Source organism: Hemiscyllium ocellatum, chromosome 21 (genome assembly GCF_020745735.1).
Source record: "Hemiscyllium ocellatum isolate sHemOce1 chromosome 21, sHemOce1.pat.X.cur, whole genome shotgun sequence".
In the NCBI taxonomy this organism is placed as follows: Eukaryota; Metazoa; Chordata; class Chondrichthyes; order Orectolobiformes; family Hemiscylliidae; genus Hemiscyllium; species Hemiscyllium ocellatum.
The window spans coordinates 35,983,185-35,998,723 of record NC_083421.1 but is presented as its reverse complement, the minus strand read 5'-3'; the positions used below and the strand labels follow the sequence as shown (position 1 = coordinate 35,998,723).

At 37.2% G+C, this 15,539-nt stretch overlaps 2 protein-coding genes across 2 annotated transcripts in view; both read left to right on the top strand.

Annotated features, from left to right (window-relative positions):
• Nucleotides 1-6,925, top strand: part of LOC132825650 (collagen alpha-1(X) chain-like) — a 105,704-nt gene extending 98,779 nt beyond the window's left edge. The window contains exons 24-26 of the mRNA XM_060841019.1: nucleotides 849-893; nucleotides 3,342-3,395; nucleotides 6,898-6,925. Coding sequence (XP_060697002.1) covers nucleotides 849-871 — 23 coding nt within the window. The 3' untranslated portion in view covers nucleotides 872-893; nucleotides 3,342-3,395; nucleotides 6,898-6,925. The remainder of the gene's footprint in view (nucleotides 1-848; nucleotides 894-3,341; nucleotides 3,396-6,897) is intronic.
• The window catches only part of LOC132825649 (collagen alpha-1(XI) chain-like), an 80,765-nt gene continuing 71,753 nt past the window's right edge, over nucleotides 6,528-15,539 (top strand). The window contains exons 1-5 of the mRNA XM_060841018.1: nucleotides 6,528-6,557; nucleotides 6,898-6,951; nucleotides 8,576-8,629; nucleotides 13,397-13,450; nucleotides 13,930-13,974. Coding sequence (XP_060697001.1) covers nucleotides 6,528-6,557; nucleotides 6,898-6,951; nucleotides 8,576-8,629; nucleotides 13,397-13,450; nucleotides 13,930-13,974 — 237 coding nt within the window. The remainder of the gene's footprint in view (nucleotides 6,558-6,897; nucleotides 6,952-8,575; nucleotides 8,630-13,396; nucleotides 13,451-13,929; nucleotides 13,975-15,539) is intronic.

The window sequence follows — 15,539 nt, the reverse complement described above, 5'->3', positions numbered from 1 at the left end:
CAGATTTCAAATCTTTGAGCATTGGCATCTTTACTGAGAAACGGAGTTATTCTCCCACCTTCATTTTACTTCAGGTATCAAGTGTTAACAGTTTTGTCCAGACATTGAAATTCACTCAGCTGATACCTGGGATGCAAGGGAATGGGACAGGAATGAGGAAAGGTTGGTCATGCTGGGCATGTATGAGTGGGAGGTGATGTTATCAAAACATTCAAGATCTTGAGGGCACTTGACAATGTGGATGCTGGACTGATTTTTTCTCTTGTGGGAGAGAGGGCAGACTTTAAGAAGAGGGGGTCTCAAGATGGAAATGAAGAGTTTTTTTCTCTTTCAGAGGGTTGTGTGTATTTGGAATTATTTTCCGTAGAGAGCATTGTAGATGAAATCATTGAACATTTTAAAGGTAGAGATACATATGACTCTTGACTAACAGTGGGGGGGGGGACAATATTTATCAGGGGTAAGCAGGAATGTGAGGTTGAAGCCACAATCCGATCAGTTGTGATCTTATTGAATGGCAGACCAGGTTCGAGGGGCTGAATGGCCTTCTCCTGCTCGTATCTCATACATTAATATGAATACCTCTGTTTGAAACCAGTTGCCAGCCAAAGTCCATCACAATTCACATAGTTTTTCTTTTGGCTGTAGGTTAACTAGTCAGTAAAACTTAGTGTATATCCAGCATTCAGTCAAATGTGTTGTGAATTAAATAGATGGAGTTAAGGCAAAAATTTAATTATCATCTGGAGTTGTTGAAAAGAAGAGTCTGCAATGGAAATACACATGTACTTTATTACATGAGACAATGTAGGACAATATTCCCTCTTAATGTTTGTTTGCTCTCACAGGGTACATCTGGAATTCCAGGTGATACTGGGCAGAGGGGGCCATGTGTAAGTTTCTGTGTTTGACATTACTACTGTATGAGAATGTGTTGCTGGTTAAAGCACAGCAGGCCAGGCAGCATCCACGGAATAGGAAATTCGACATTTCGGGCATAAGCCCTTCATCAGGAATGAGGAGAGTGTGAGAGGGAGGAAGAGAGCTTCTTCAAGGAAGGCATCCTTGCAAGAGGATTACTACTGTATGGTCTATCCTGTATTAATTCATTTTTACCCTGGAACTTCCAGGACTATAGATTTCTATTTCATTCTCTTCTCTCTCACTCCTAATTACTGTATGGTCCCTTTGGAATTGGTATCACAGGCAGTCAGTGGAATAAGAGGGCTGCTGGCAGAGGGTTCTGGCAGAGTACAACACCACTCAGTCATTAGGGGATTTCAGAATCAGCTGTCTGACAATTACTGTACCTTTCAATCTTCAGACTTGGTGAGTGTTAGATTAGATTAGATACCCTACAGTATGAAAACAGACCTTTTGGCCCAACAAGTCCACACTGACCCTCCAAACAGCAACCCACCCAGACCCAATCCCCCACCTTATATTTACCCCTGACTCATGCACCTAACACTATGGGCAATTTAGAATGGCCAATTCACCCTGGCCTACACATCTTCGGACTGTGGGAGGAAACCAGAACAAACACACACAGACACGGGAGAATGTGCAAACACCACACAGTCACCCGAGGCAGGGATCAAACTCGGGTCCCTGACGCTGTGAGGCAACAATGCTAACCACTGAGCCATCGTGCTGCCCATTGTGTTAATTGGTGCAACAGTGTGTCCATTTATCCAACAACACTGTTTTCATGAATGGCCAATCATTTTAAGACCTATCAGTTTGAGCTGAACTTCAATGTGAAAAGAAACATGCAAAACAGAAGTAATCTATGTTATAACATAGGAATCAATTATAGATATTGACTGAAAGGGTTTTATATCCATCAAGTTAATTGCAGCCTATAGATGCTGAGAAAGAAAATCACTCCTATAAGAACATTTAGAATAGGGAATATATAAGGCTTTAATGCTTCACTGTAGCTGATAGAGAGAGAGTGTGTGGGGTTGAAAAACTCACATCAGTATTTGTTTTTATGCAACTAGGCAAAATTTGGAGCTCAGGGAAGAAAAAAACTGAGGCAGGCCTGGTTTGGTGAGGCTAGCTATTGATGGATAGCTGGAATTATATTTGTGAATGAGTACTGAAGTGTAGCATTGGAATCCAAGGGAGCACAGACCCAGGAAAGAAGGTTGATTGACCAAAATGGGAGTCCTTTATTAGGGCAGTCCACAACAGTGCAGCTCTTGAGTGGGATCAACAAAAATGGAAGAACTATGATTCCTTGTGAAATTTAATGAGGCTTGATTACCCACTATGTCATTAATGTCTAGCAGAAATTGCTGAGAAATCTTTAGAGTCAGTCTTGATTACATTTCTTATTTGATGAGATATTTTCAACTATCGTCCATAACCCATGTTTGTCACATGTTAATTCTAGCTTCCAAAAAATAAGTTGTAGATGTATTGTAGATTATACTGCAGCTTTACGCTGTTATAGCACAGTTAATTATCATTTGTTCAAAACCATGGAATCTTATGGCTTTATTTTCTTCATATGTTCCCTGGATCTCTCCTTTTGACTGCTTTAACCAAAAAGCTACCAAACTCTCATGAGATTGAACAGTGAATGTGTTCGCCTGATTCATAATCATAACACTATTGAAATTTAGTAATATTGTAGTTATGTTTAGCATATAATGTTGTTGGCATTAAAGGCTTATTAATACAAAGTGATAGTGAGGCAACAAAGTTATTGTATGGCTTTAAAAATGCAATGTATTTGTTTTGGTGATAAAGAAACTTTTGTAGTGTTGAAAAATGTCACTAATGATCAAAGCTTTATGTATCACATTCCTCAGGATAATTTGCAGAAATACTAACAAAAAGTCACTCAACAGTAGTTCTTACAGTCTCCATTTCAATGCCTTGACAAATAGGAGTCCAATTGACAACCAGAAGACCAAAAGGAACAGGAGCAAGGAAAGGCTTTTTGCCCCTATTCCACAATTCAATAGGATGGTGGCTGATCCATCACTCCTCACACCCGTTTTAATGCCCGTTTTCATAATCTTTGAGGCCAGACTGGTCAAGAATCCATCTATCCCAGCCTTAAGGTCCTACAAGGTTTCTGCCCCCATAGCTGTCTGTGGCACACATTTCCAAAGATAATCAAGTCTCTGAGAAAAGAAATTAGCACTGCCCTCTCATATGATATAAATATTGGTTTTCCCTTGTTATTGGCATTCTTGCAAATTGTCCTGATGAATGCAAGATAAAAACTTTGTCAAAATGTGTCCTTTTTCAGCAATACTTTTTTAATCACAAAGAATGCTACAGTCGCTGTTGAAACTCATTGGAATATTTGTTCATGATGGCAGGGCTTCAGAGGAATAAGGGGTGATCAAGGATCGGATGGACCTCCAGGACCACCTGTAAGGAAATTCACCACTCAAAAGACTTGCTTTGAGTTTGTTATTTAGTCTTGTGACATGTGACACCATAGGCATTTAATATTTCTCATTGTGCAGATACCGGGGTGTGAGAGAAAATCACAATGTAAGGAATATAAATCTCTGATTTTCATGGCTGCATCATTTATGGCTGTAGCTTTTTATTTGCCAAGGCTACAAACTCTGGAATTCCCTCCCAAACCCATTACTTCCTTTAGATTTCCTTTTAAATCACTTCCTCAATTATACCTCTTTGGCCACCTTTACAACTCTTGTTGTCAGGCTTTGACTAGTAATGATTCTGGGAATGTCTTTGGTAAGTTTTGCTACATTAAAGGTGTGATATAAAGACAGGTTTTAAGAAAAATTAAATATTAGCTTTTGGTTTCTTTCATTTGGCAACATTAAGCAAAGTCATTTGAGAACTAGAGTTAGCACAATAGAGGAGGCTCTTTAGTAGTGTTAAGCGCAACATGTATTGTTGGAAACTCAGACATTGAGCGCATTCAAGACTGATATCAATGGCTTTCCCGATATTAAAGATATCAAGGGATATAGGGTTAACATGTCAAAATAACATTGAAGTAGCAGATCAGCTATGGTTTAGTTGAATGACACAGTTGGCTCAATTGACTGAATGGCCAACTCCTGTTTTTATTTCCTATGTTGGGACAGTTTAATAAAGTCCTGAACTAATTTATGAACACAATATGGGCATTAAATTCTTATGTGGGGAAACAATAGAATCTTGCTTTGTTTCTGTAACTGATAGTCAGCTAAAGTAATCATGTTCAAAGTCTCGAGTTCCATTTATTTCAAATATTTTAGAATTTGAGAAAGCCAGGCATTCTCCCATATTATGTTAAAAGAAGACTTTGATGTAACCAATACAACGTAAGTTCTCCTTCTAAGCAAAATGATTTTTAAAAAATTTTTTAAATTACACAATCTGAAACACGTGAGTGCATGTACATGTTTTCTGCATTGTAAGAACATCATTTTCTGAACTAATGCCAAATCAGAAATTCTAGATCAAGTGTATAGTTTAAATAGTTTATAATTGATAGTTTAAGGAGTCTCAGGAAAGACAGCAGAATGAATTCAGCATTCGTCAATGAAAGGAAATCTGACTATGAGATCCAAAATAGTATTTAGCAAAGGTAGTGGATAGTGTTCCTCTAAGCACCTCTTACTCCTTCTAAATTGTAAATTTACTAATTCTAATACTCACCATGTTCACTTTCACTGCATTGAAATTAAGACAAGTAATATCCACTTCCTGTGTCATTCCATCAGAGAATCACAAACAAACTCATTATCTCCCTTAGTTTTCACTTTCTGCAACAAAATGCAAGTATCCCTGTTTGCTTGACAGCCAATTGTAGCCTATGTTGTATGTGTATCTTACCTTTGAGAGAGTTTGCCTTTTATGATTGCATGTGCTTTGAGTCTACAATGTTGTCATTCTGCTTGCCACTTACTTTGCTGTTTGCACAGAAATCATTAGTTTGCTGTAATATCTGGTTTATAACACTGTTTTACTGTTTTAAGCTCATGAGAAATACAAATGATCAGAATGTGTGCCCAATCAATAACAAGCAAGGGAAAATCAAGAATATATTTTCAGAATAGGAGAAAATGAGGACTGCAGATGCTGGAGATCAAAGTTGAAAGGGTAGGCACTGGGAAAGCACAGCCGGTCAGGCAGCAACCGAGGAGCTGGAGAATCGACATTTCTGGCAAAGTTTCTTATATCAAGGTCTTATGCCCGAAACGTCGATTCTCCTGCTCCTCAGATGCTGCCTGACTGGCTGTGTTTTTCCAGCACCACACTGTTTGGCATATATTTACATAATCCCCATTTTAAAACAGGGAGCAACATACCTCCTGAATGAATTTAAAATATTCAAACAACTTCAAAGTTTTATGCAGTTTCTAGATTTGTGTATTCAACACAGAAAATCAAGCCATTAGCATTTGCTTTGCAATTGGGAACAAAGCTGAAGACTTAAAAGATCCCCAAAATATTTAGACCATTGGAAGACTAGTTGAGAGTAGAAATAAAGGACATTTGCAGAGGCAATGCCTTGAGAACAAAAGCCATTGCAGTTACAAAGAGCTGTGCTCCAATCCAAACACACTGTACACAAAGAGTATCTTTAAACTACAAGAATAATCATCTGGGATCCCACCAGAAGTGCATACGTGAAGTGATCAAGTAAGTTAAATCTAATCATGTACACAACAAAACAAAGCTTAGTGAACACATGCTTCACACAATCAATCTTGTGAAAAACATCAATATCATCACATGGTCCAAAGTATTAGATTTAGATTTTGACCTTTATTGTCACATGTATTCAAGTACAGTAGTTTAGGAACACAGTGAAAAGTGTATAATGTCACCACACATGGTACCATCTTAGATACAGAGGTACCTAGAACAAAAAAAATTGGCACAAAGTAGTAAAAGAAACAGAAGAAACCTGAAGGCAGCTAATTATTTCTCCCCCCCAAATAGTATCTACTGGTTGTTGCCTTTAAATCATTAAGAGACTTTTCTGCTAATGACCTCTCACCTTGTGCATCCTGCAAAGATCTGAAGGAAACTGGAGAAGAGAATGACAGTCCTTGCAAGTCAAAGGATCATCTCAGTGAACCCTTTTGAACTGTATTACTGAACTGTGGTTCCTAGTTTTTTTACGAGCCAAAGTTCAAATGATCTATCTCTTGAAAATTTATGAGTATTCATTATTGGTTAGGATTAATATGGGGACAAGTGTCAACATGCAAATTCTAAGATACAGGTACCCACAGACAAAGGAAGCCATGATGAAACTCACACATGTAAACTTTCAGTGTGCAATGATTCATTAATTCTGTGCAGTTCAGTAATGCTGCATGCAAGTACAATCGAACTGCCTGGAGGTTGCTGAAAGTTCTACATCAGGACCAGCAATTGCAAATAGATCAGCATGTCAAGACCTGACATTTGTCACAATCCATAGAATAACTGAAACAGAGACGCAGTAGAAACTACAGGATTTTATTCAAGAAACACTTGCAGAACTGAATAATGAAGAAGAACAGAACATTTCAATTCCTTCTGAATTAATGGAGATCCAATCTCGGCTTTCGACTATGGTGAGACAAATGAAGGTTCAAGAGGAAAGGCTGATCTATTAGCTCAGGGTAGATTGAAGCTTAAGAATACCAGTTCTGAGATGAGGAAGTCTCAATGAGATATGTCTGCTTAGCTCAACATGATAAATGAAGAGACAGAAAGAGAGCAGGATGAACAACAAACTCTGTTACATGAGTCTAATGAAAATGTTGCCTGTTTACAGGACAATTTGGAGCAACTTGGATATTCAGCAGATTGGGCTCAGCAGGATTAGTCTTATATGTCGTGTGCAGCAAATGTTCTTTGAAACCAAATATGCAAAGTGTTTATATATATTTTTTTAAAATATATCATTCACAGGGGCCTCCCGGGCACCCAGGACCTGATGGAATTCCTGGTCAAACAGGAGAAAGGGTAAGTTTAGCAGTTATATATATTAGCACAGTTATAGTGCTGGAAAATATGCAAATGGATTAAGGTTTGCACTATATGTTATTATGTTCACTGCAGTAGGAATAAAAAAGATTGATGATGAGAGATTTCATACATTCATTCCTGGGTTAACACATAAACTTGATCATGTATGTGTCCTTTCTTTACTGTTGAATCAAGGAAATGTGGCTACTATATATGTTAGGATCATCAAACTGGAATGGCACTATTTTAAAATAATAATCCCTATCTTAATTCTGAGTAAGCTTTAATACATGCTTATCCATTGTGGACAACTATATACCTATTCATAACCTGTAAAAAGTGGCTTTTATACATTGCTATTAGTTTGTAGAAGTGTTTTGTTTTTGATAATATTTTGCTTTTTTGGATTATCATTAGCACATTTCATGTCTCATCCCCAAGGTTGCATCTTTGAACAAATTAATTGTGAGATTGAGCTGTAGCTTTGTCTTCCTCTCTCCTCTTGCTTCTTGCCACTTCTCTGGCTGGTTGTTACTAGGTAAATACTATAATGCATCCTGAGGGTTTTTGATCTTGAGGGTGGTTCTGATGCAGTGACAGAGTCCCTATCTCTGAGTCAGTAGGCCCAGGTTCAATATATCTACAAAGGAATATGCATGGTCTGATTTGACTCTGAGCCACATTAAGAGTTACTAGGTAGCATTTTTTAAAAATTGAAAACAGCAAGTATGCTAAAGCTTGGTCTTGGTTGAAAGACAAAGAGAATGAGCGGTAGAGAAAGAAATCAGCATTCCAATAGCAGATTATCCGTATTTGTATTAGGGCTTTAAGGCAGGACCTCTATGCTTGTGTCAGTGGCAGGGTCTCTATATTTGGGTTGGCTTGCATTAGGAGCAGTACTGAAGCCTGTGATTTCTCTCCCTGCTGCTGGCTTAGAATTATTAAATATCGCTTACCAAAAAGTCTACCATTGCAATTTTAATGTCCTTTCAATCTGGTTCCCTGGTTCACTTTAGCTGATGTTGTACATTGGACATTGCAACATACTTAATCATTTGCTTACTAATCAAAGTACCACTGAGGACAGGAAGTCCCTGCGTTACGAACGAGTTCCATTTTTAAGTCTGTTTGTAAGTTGAATTTGTATGTAAGTCGGAACAGTTATGTACTGTTCACATCTAGTGTCAATTAGTCAAATGCTTGTCTTAGTATATAGCATATATTTTAACTAAAACATCTTAAATATAATAATACAGTAATAATAATGTGTTGAGCATTGCGCAAAGTAATCCACCTGTTCATTAGTACAAATCGTTGCATGTAACTCGATTTTTAAAAGTAATAGGCTTGACGGACTTCAGTTTTAAAGTACAGGGATTTGTAAGTTGGGGAAAGCCTGTAAAAGTAGTCTCTCGTTCTGAGTTAGCCAAATCTCAAAGCATATTGCTACTATAGATGTCACATGTCCTTCTTGGATTGAGATGGAGCCCTATCTGTTTCTTTGTTATGAATTGGGTTTATTAAATTACAATAGGTGGGAGAGACATGGTGCATTTTTAAACTAGAAATTTGTAACATTGATTAATAATATGAATGATGATTTACTGTTTTATATTTCTAGGGTCCCCCTGGTAAACCTGGGCTCTCAGGACCGCAAGGACCTGTAGGCATGTATGTAAGTGAGAAGCAAAACTCGTTGTCACATACAAATTAGTAAAAGATCCTTTAGCCAAAACAATTATGCATTACACAGTATTTGCTTTATGTATACTTATATCAATTTTTGCTACATCAGTAGTGAAGGAGATGTATTGAGATCGTTTCCGAATGGCATTGTAAAATGCCTCACGAATAAGACTTGCTCTATTGTCAAACACAATAATCATGAGATAAATGTTTCCACTCTATTATGTCTCTTTTAAATCCTATGGTTATTCCACTGAAAATGATTGAGATGGTTATGCAGACCAACAATTATTGATCGAAGATGGAGTAGGTGTTCTGCACATAACTTTGAAGGAGTAGATGGGGAATCTATAGGACAGGAGGCTACTGTTCATTTTGTGGGGATTAACAAACAGAGCAATCCTACTCCCTTTCACCTGACAAACCTGGAAATTCTTGCAGTGATTTTTCAGTGCTGTACATCAGCCTCATTCTTCAAGACTCCAGTTAAAATTGAATCATAGTATGTTTGGTGTAATCAAAACCAAATTTACATCAATTCATGTGCATTTGCATCGCTTCCCACCTGCTGTAGGCAAGTGCCCTACCTGCCTGGATAAGCCTGCAGTTAGAATCAGAAGTGACATGAATGAGATCCAAGTTGGTAAATTACCCCCTTAAATGCCAATCCACCTCTACTGGGTGAATACCAATTCACCTGTTTGTGTACAAAAATAACAATGGCAGAAGAATGTTCAACTGGCTGGACATCTTGCTGTCTTCAAATACTGCAATAGAATTTTTAATATCCATTGAAACAGAGAAGAGGAGACCGTCATTAAATAATCGATATAGTGGGTGATGTCTCCAAAGATATTGTACTCTTTCATTACTGCACTATGATATCTGTCCAGATTATTGATGGCTCTGATGCATCACAGTGCAATTTCATTAGGTTATTTGACTTGGCAATTTAATTTTGAGTTTTCAATCTTGCACATATATAAATTTAACCTAAATAATATTCTCTGGTACAATATCCTCTGTTTGATATACAGCTGATCTTCTCATTGTTTTCGTGATACATACCTGATATAATTTACAACAGGAGCAAGACAAGTAATATGTACACATGTGACATATTTCATGGTTGCGATCCAAACCAGCTGAGGAACAACTGTATATCACACAAAGCTTCATTAAAGAGATATTATTTGTAAAGCAGAAAATCATATTGAAATTGCTATTACAGCATGAAATTGCTAAATGCCTTGTAAATTACATATTCTATCCATTATGGTGCATTGCAGGGTTTATTCCAATCAGGAAAATGATTATACAGAACCAGCTGCACAGAGAAAATTAAGAAGCCTTGAGGAAAATTAAAACTCAGAAGAAGTTTTAAATGCCCACAATTGAAGCTGAAATGAGAAACAAAATGGGGGCTTGATAAATATTTGGTTCATGTTGGGAATGGGTTTCAACATAAGGGGGTCATTATAAATTGAGATGATGAATTACTTCTTGGATGGTAGCCATTTACATGCTGCCAGGGTACAAGTTTATCAGAACAGGATTCCAGATTTTGGTAGAAGTCTGGGAATAGATATTCTGAATTTTGATCTTTGAAAATTGAGAAGTATTTATGCAGGACAGTCCCTCGTAATATTAAATGAGTGAGTTAAGGTCATTGAGAGAGAGTCATTATACAAGATATATGCATATTAACAGAAGAAATGGTCTTTTCTCAACACTACAAGATATGCCATAGTGACTCACTATGGATTCTTTTACAGCACCTCCACACCTATTATGCAGAACATCAAGGATAGCAGTTGTCACCTGCAACTTCCACTTCAATTCAGATTTCATACTGATGTATTTCATGTTTACTGAGCTGCATTGTTGTTCCCTCACTGTTGCTGGGTCAAAATTCTGGACCTCCTTTCCTAACACCCTATGGGTGAACCTACACTATAAGGACTACAGAAGCTCACATGGTTCATCACTATATTGGGTTGGCCAATAAATGCCTGGAACACCCCAAACCATGAATGAATACTTTTTAAATGTCCATGCTTGTTAACTTTACAAGATTCTGAAGTCAACCTCAAATTTTAATGTCCCCCAATTGAGTCTGGGAAGTATGCAAAAATCTACATACTATTTACAATTAAACAGCTTTCACTGCCTTCAGTAAACCAATGTTTTTGAAATAACTGAGATTCTATGAGAGTTAAATAATTCATTTTAATGTATTCTCTAAATAAGCAGATGTGTTTACTCATTGCTTCCTGTAACCCTTTGGCTCTTGAATAAATAAGGTGTTGTTTTCAAATTCTGGTATAGTACACTGGATTTCTTTATGTAACGTGATTGTGATGCATAGTTTTAATTAAATTGACATTCATGTTTTCACTGATCAATACAGAATGTTAATACATTCGTCTGCTAAGACAGAGAGCAGAATTTGGTGTGATTAAAGTGTTCTTTGTTACCATAGGGATTCCCTGGCCCTTTGGGTTTGCGAGGAAGGTCAGGATCAAGGGGAGGCAAGGTACAAAAGGCTCTTCCTGTTTGTAGACATTTGCTGCACACACCATATCTTAACAGTGGTCTACAATCTAAGCTATTGAAAGTTTACTTCTTGAAAATAATTGTGCCTCCCCTAACAATCTTTCGGTTATCATTAGTGCTGACCATTACTTTCTTCATTCCTATATAATTCCTCTGCCTTTATGTCTCTAGTCTGTTCTCCGTGCTAACTTTCTGCTTGTTCCTACTGTGAACCATAATCCAGAACGGAGCTCCATTATCACTCATCCATGGTATACCCCAGCTATAACATGCTTCAATCTACCATTTATCCTTCCGCTGAATAACCAAAGGTGTCTTAAAAGTGAAGGTATCGGATGGATAAATCCACAATTCCAGACTGCTCATAAACAATATGTAACATGCTGGCAGTTAATTATGTCATTTGTATCACACAGCTTTATTATTAATGCCTTGTTCCTGTGATACTCGGAAGTTTTCAATCTTAAGTTTTATTTTTCATAATCTGTCCCTTGACAGCTGTCCTCTGTTTATCCGGAAGTTGTGCTGTTTTCTTTTACATTTGAATTTCCTATTTTTAACACTACACGTGTAATCTATTAATATAAAAGATTTTTGTGTTAAAATTGAAGTATAGTCTGTTTCATTGAAATGTTTAAGCTGTGCTTGTAATTAGAATTATTGTTTTCAACATCTGATAATGTGAAATTAAATTACATTTCAAATAAAATAGAATTTTCCTGAGTTATATTACGAAGTGCTGGGGGGAGATCAATCTGTCTCATGTCTCTGAGTTCTGAGAAGAGAATATCCTTGATTTTGATTATTTTCATTATATTGATAGCACTGCTGCTTATAATTTTAAAAAAATTAAGCGTATATAGAGGAAGTTTTCTGTCTACTCTCTGTCTTGCCTAGCATTAGGAAACAGCTTCTGTCTTTGGTTGAGTTAATGACTTTCTTACTGAAAGATGAAGTCTCTTTGATCAGTGTATTTCAGGAAAATAACTTTGCTGCATTTGTTAGACTATTTTAAATTAATATAAGCTTCTGGACTCAGGTTCCTGCTTGGTTACACAAAATTAGCCAAGTTAACACACAAAAAAAATCAAATAATTTCAATGGCAGTTTATGTCCAACACAAATCGAGTTTGCACAACCTTTTCTTATTTTCAGCTTTATTAATAAAGCTGAAGATGGTTGCCACTCTTATTTTACCTTCTTGTATATTGATACAGTTATGTTCTAAACTGAGTACTAATATTTTAACTGCTGTGACATTTTAAGAGATTCATATGCCAGTGAGTCAGAAACTAAGATGCAAATAATGAGATCAGCTGCCATGTTTAGTCTAGCAAGGAGCAAACTGCCAGGATGTTACAGACATAGTTATCTGGACCACAATTTGTGGCCTAAATTGTTAATAAATCCATTTGAGCTTTATTAAGTAAACTGGACCCACATTACTCAATCTGTGTGACTGATGAATAACATGACATAAACCCAACTGTTGATTTCTGGAAGATTTTATTAATTGTGAGAGCTGCAAATAAATTCCACTTCGCAAAACTGGGGTAATTTTGAGCACAGTTAGTGCCCAGATTCATGAAAGATGAAACTCTATTTCCTGCTGCTCTAACTGTGTCTGCAGTTTGGGAATATAATCGGCAAGAGGGTAGCTTCTTGTTGGGCAAGGGTCATCTTTTGAAAGTTCCTTTCACATCAGCAGGTGTGACATTCAGTAGGTCTCTTTCTTTCAGTAGCCACTTGATTTACATCTGTAGGCACTTTTGGCTGTATCAGTCCTTGTTTGTAAAATGCATTTGAAATTGCAAGTCAAAAAGTTTCTGAGGAGAAATTTAATTTATGACATGCAATGATGTGTTGATATAAAGTTCTTGTCTAAAATGGATAAATATTCTTGATTCAACATAATTGAACAAATGTTTTTTTTCTTCTTGGCAGTTTATCTGCTGTCCTTTTTCTGGGTAGGGAAAATAAAGTTAGACTGGCACTGAATTATGTTGGAGAATTCGTGGGACACTATCTTGAGCAACACTGAATGACAAAACCTTGTTTGTCAATAAATGTTGGTAACAAACCTAATTTGCCTGCTACATTTGGTGCTTACAATTAACCCTGTTCCATGTAATTTTATGACTGTGTATAAGAATGTTATTCCCATATGTTTGTCCATTAACTGTGCAATAACTAATTTTAGGGAGAACCAGGTAAACGGGGACAACTGGGACAGTCCGGAAAACCAGGTCTAAAAGTAAGTAAGACCGAAACAATTATTGTTGATTGCAATATTTTGTGTGAATTACTATACTAAACTAATGAAATTTGTGTTAAAGACTGTCAGTTTCTGGTATCTATTAAAAGTTAAAACAGACAATAGTGTGTTGGAGCACTATTGTGCTGCACTGTAGCACATTGGAGATTGCAGTTGGTATTTGACAGTAGTTCAACCTGCCAAACTATTAAGATGGTATTTAGACCTGCAAAATTGAGAATTGTGCAAAGGCCCAGTGTCTCCTGATAGGAGAGAAATTGAATAGAAGTGAGCAGTGCCTTTATAATAGCTAACAAAATATACTATAAGCTTTGCATGCTATAAGCTTCTCCTCATTGCTCATTCTTCCCGTAATATGAAATACATGAAAAGAGATGACAGGAAACTTTGGATGTTGCTTTGAATAGGATCGAAGCTCTTGGAACTAATACTTTTATTTAAATTGAACTGTTTTTCAGGGTCCATGTGGCAAGCCTGGTGAGCAAGGGCCTCCTGGACCACCAGTAGGTTTGCAGTTCCCTTCAATTACCAGAAATAGTGGTGTCCTTCTCATTGTATGACAAAAATTATCTTGTTTTCATTTTAATGTATGAACTCATTTTTCTACTATTTACATCAGATGAGTTTCATGAATTCTCTTTGTGTGTTATTGAGGTACTCTTGTAATTTAAAGGTTTTATTGTCATGGAGATGGTTCCATGTTCAAACCTCAGGCTCAGTTATCCTTTAATGAATTTCTGCCCTCATTTGAATGAGTTTCACCACTTCTGTTGTCAAGAGGTGAGAGACCTGGATATATGCAAATGTTGTTATGGTATGACATGTAGACAGAGCTATTAATAAGGCATATAGTATTCGAGGCTTCATTAGTTCACTTTTATACGTGACACTGAGATTTGGACCTCAGCTGAAACACTGTACAATTCTGGGGATCCCATTTAGGAACAATGTAAATGAAGATAGATTGGAGAAGCTGCGACTGTTTTACTTGAAGAGCAGAAAGCAAAGGGGAAGTTTGATCAAAGTTTTCAAAATCATGAGCGTTATGGACAGAATAGATAGGGAGAAACTGATCTGAATTGTAAACAGGTTGAGGCCCACAAAGCACAACTTTAAAATGCTTTGCAAAACAAGCACAAATGAGGTGAGAAAAATGTTTTTCACTCAGTGTGTAGTTGGGGTATGAAAGTGCTACTTGGAAGTGTGATGGAGGCAGGTTCAAGTGAAGCATTCAAGAAATTATTTAAATAGAATAAGCATTCAGCGTTACAGGGAAAATGCAGGAGATTGACAATAAATCAAAATGCTCAGAGAGCCAGTGCAGACACAAAGGGCCAATGGCCTCCTTCTACACTGTAACAATATACTGATTCTGTTATTTTGCAGCTACTGTTTATCTGTCTTTGTTTAATTAAACTTCACCTTTACTCATTTAAGCAAGCTTAGAACATTGAACAATACAGCGCAGAACTGGCCCTTCATCCCTCGATGTTGCGCCGACCTGTGAACTATTCTCAGATTGTCCCCCTACACTATCCCAAAGTCGTCCATGTGCTTATCTAAAGATTGTTTAAACCTTCCTAATGTGGCTGAGTTGACTACGTTAGCAGGCAGTGCATTCCACATCCTTACCACTCTCTGCGTAAAGAACCTGCCTCTGACATCTGTCCTAAACCTATCACCCCTCAATTTGTAGTTATGCCCCCTTGTACATGCTGACATCATCATCCTAGGAAAAAGACTTTCACCATCTACCCTATCTAATCCTCTGATCATCTTGTATGTCTCTCTCAAATCCCCTCTTAGCCTTCTTCTTGCCAATGAGAACAGGTTCAAGTCTCTCTCTTTGATGATTGTGATCAGGTGTTTGCAAAGTGCCCCTTTTTCCTGGCTGGAGGAAACAGGGAATATATTTTCTAATCAACCTGTTCAGAGATGTTATTAGACACCTTTGGAGCTGGTGGGATTCAAACACTTCATTGTTTTACTAAACTAGACGCTAACGACAGTTTTTTTATAATTACCCTGGATTGCCAGTCAAGGTTGGTAACTACTTCATCATGCTGTT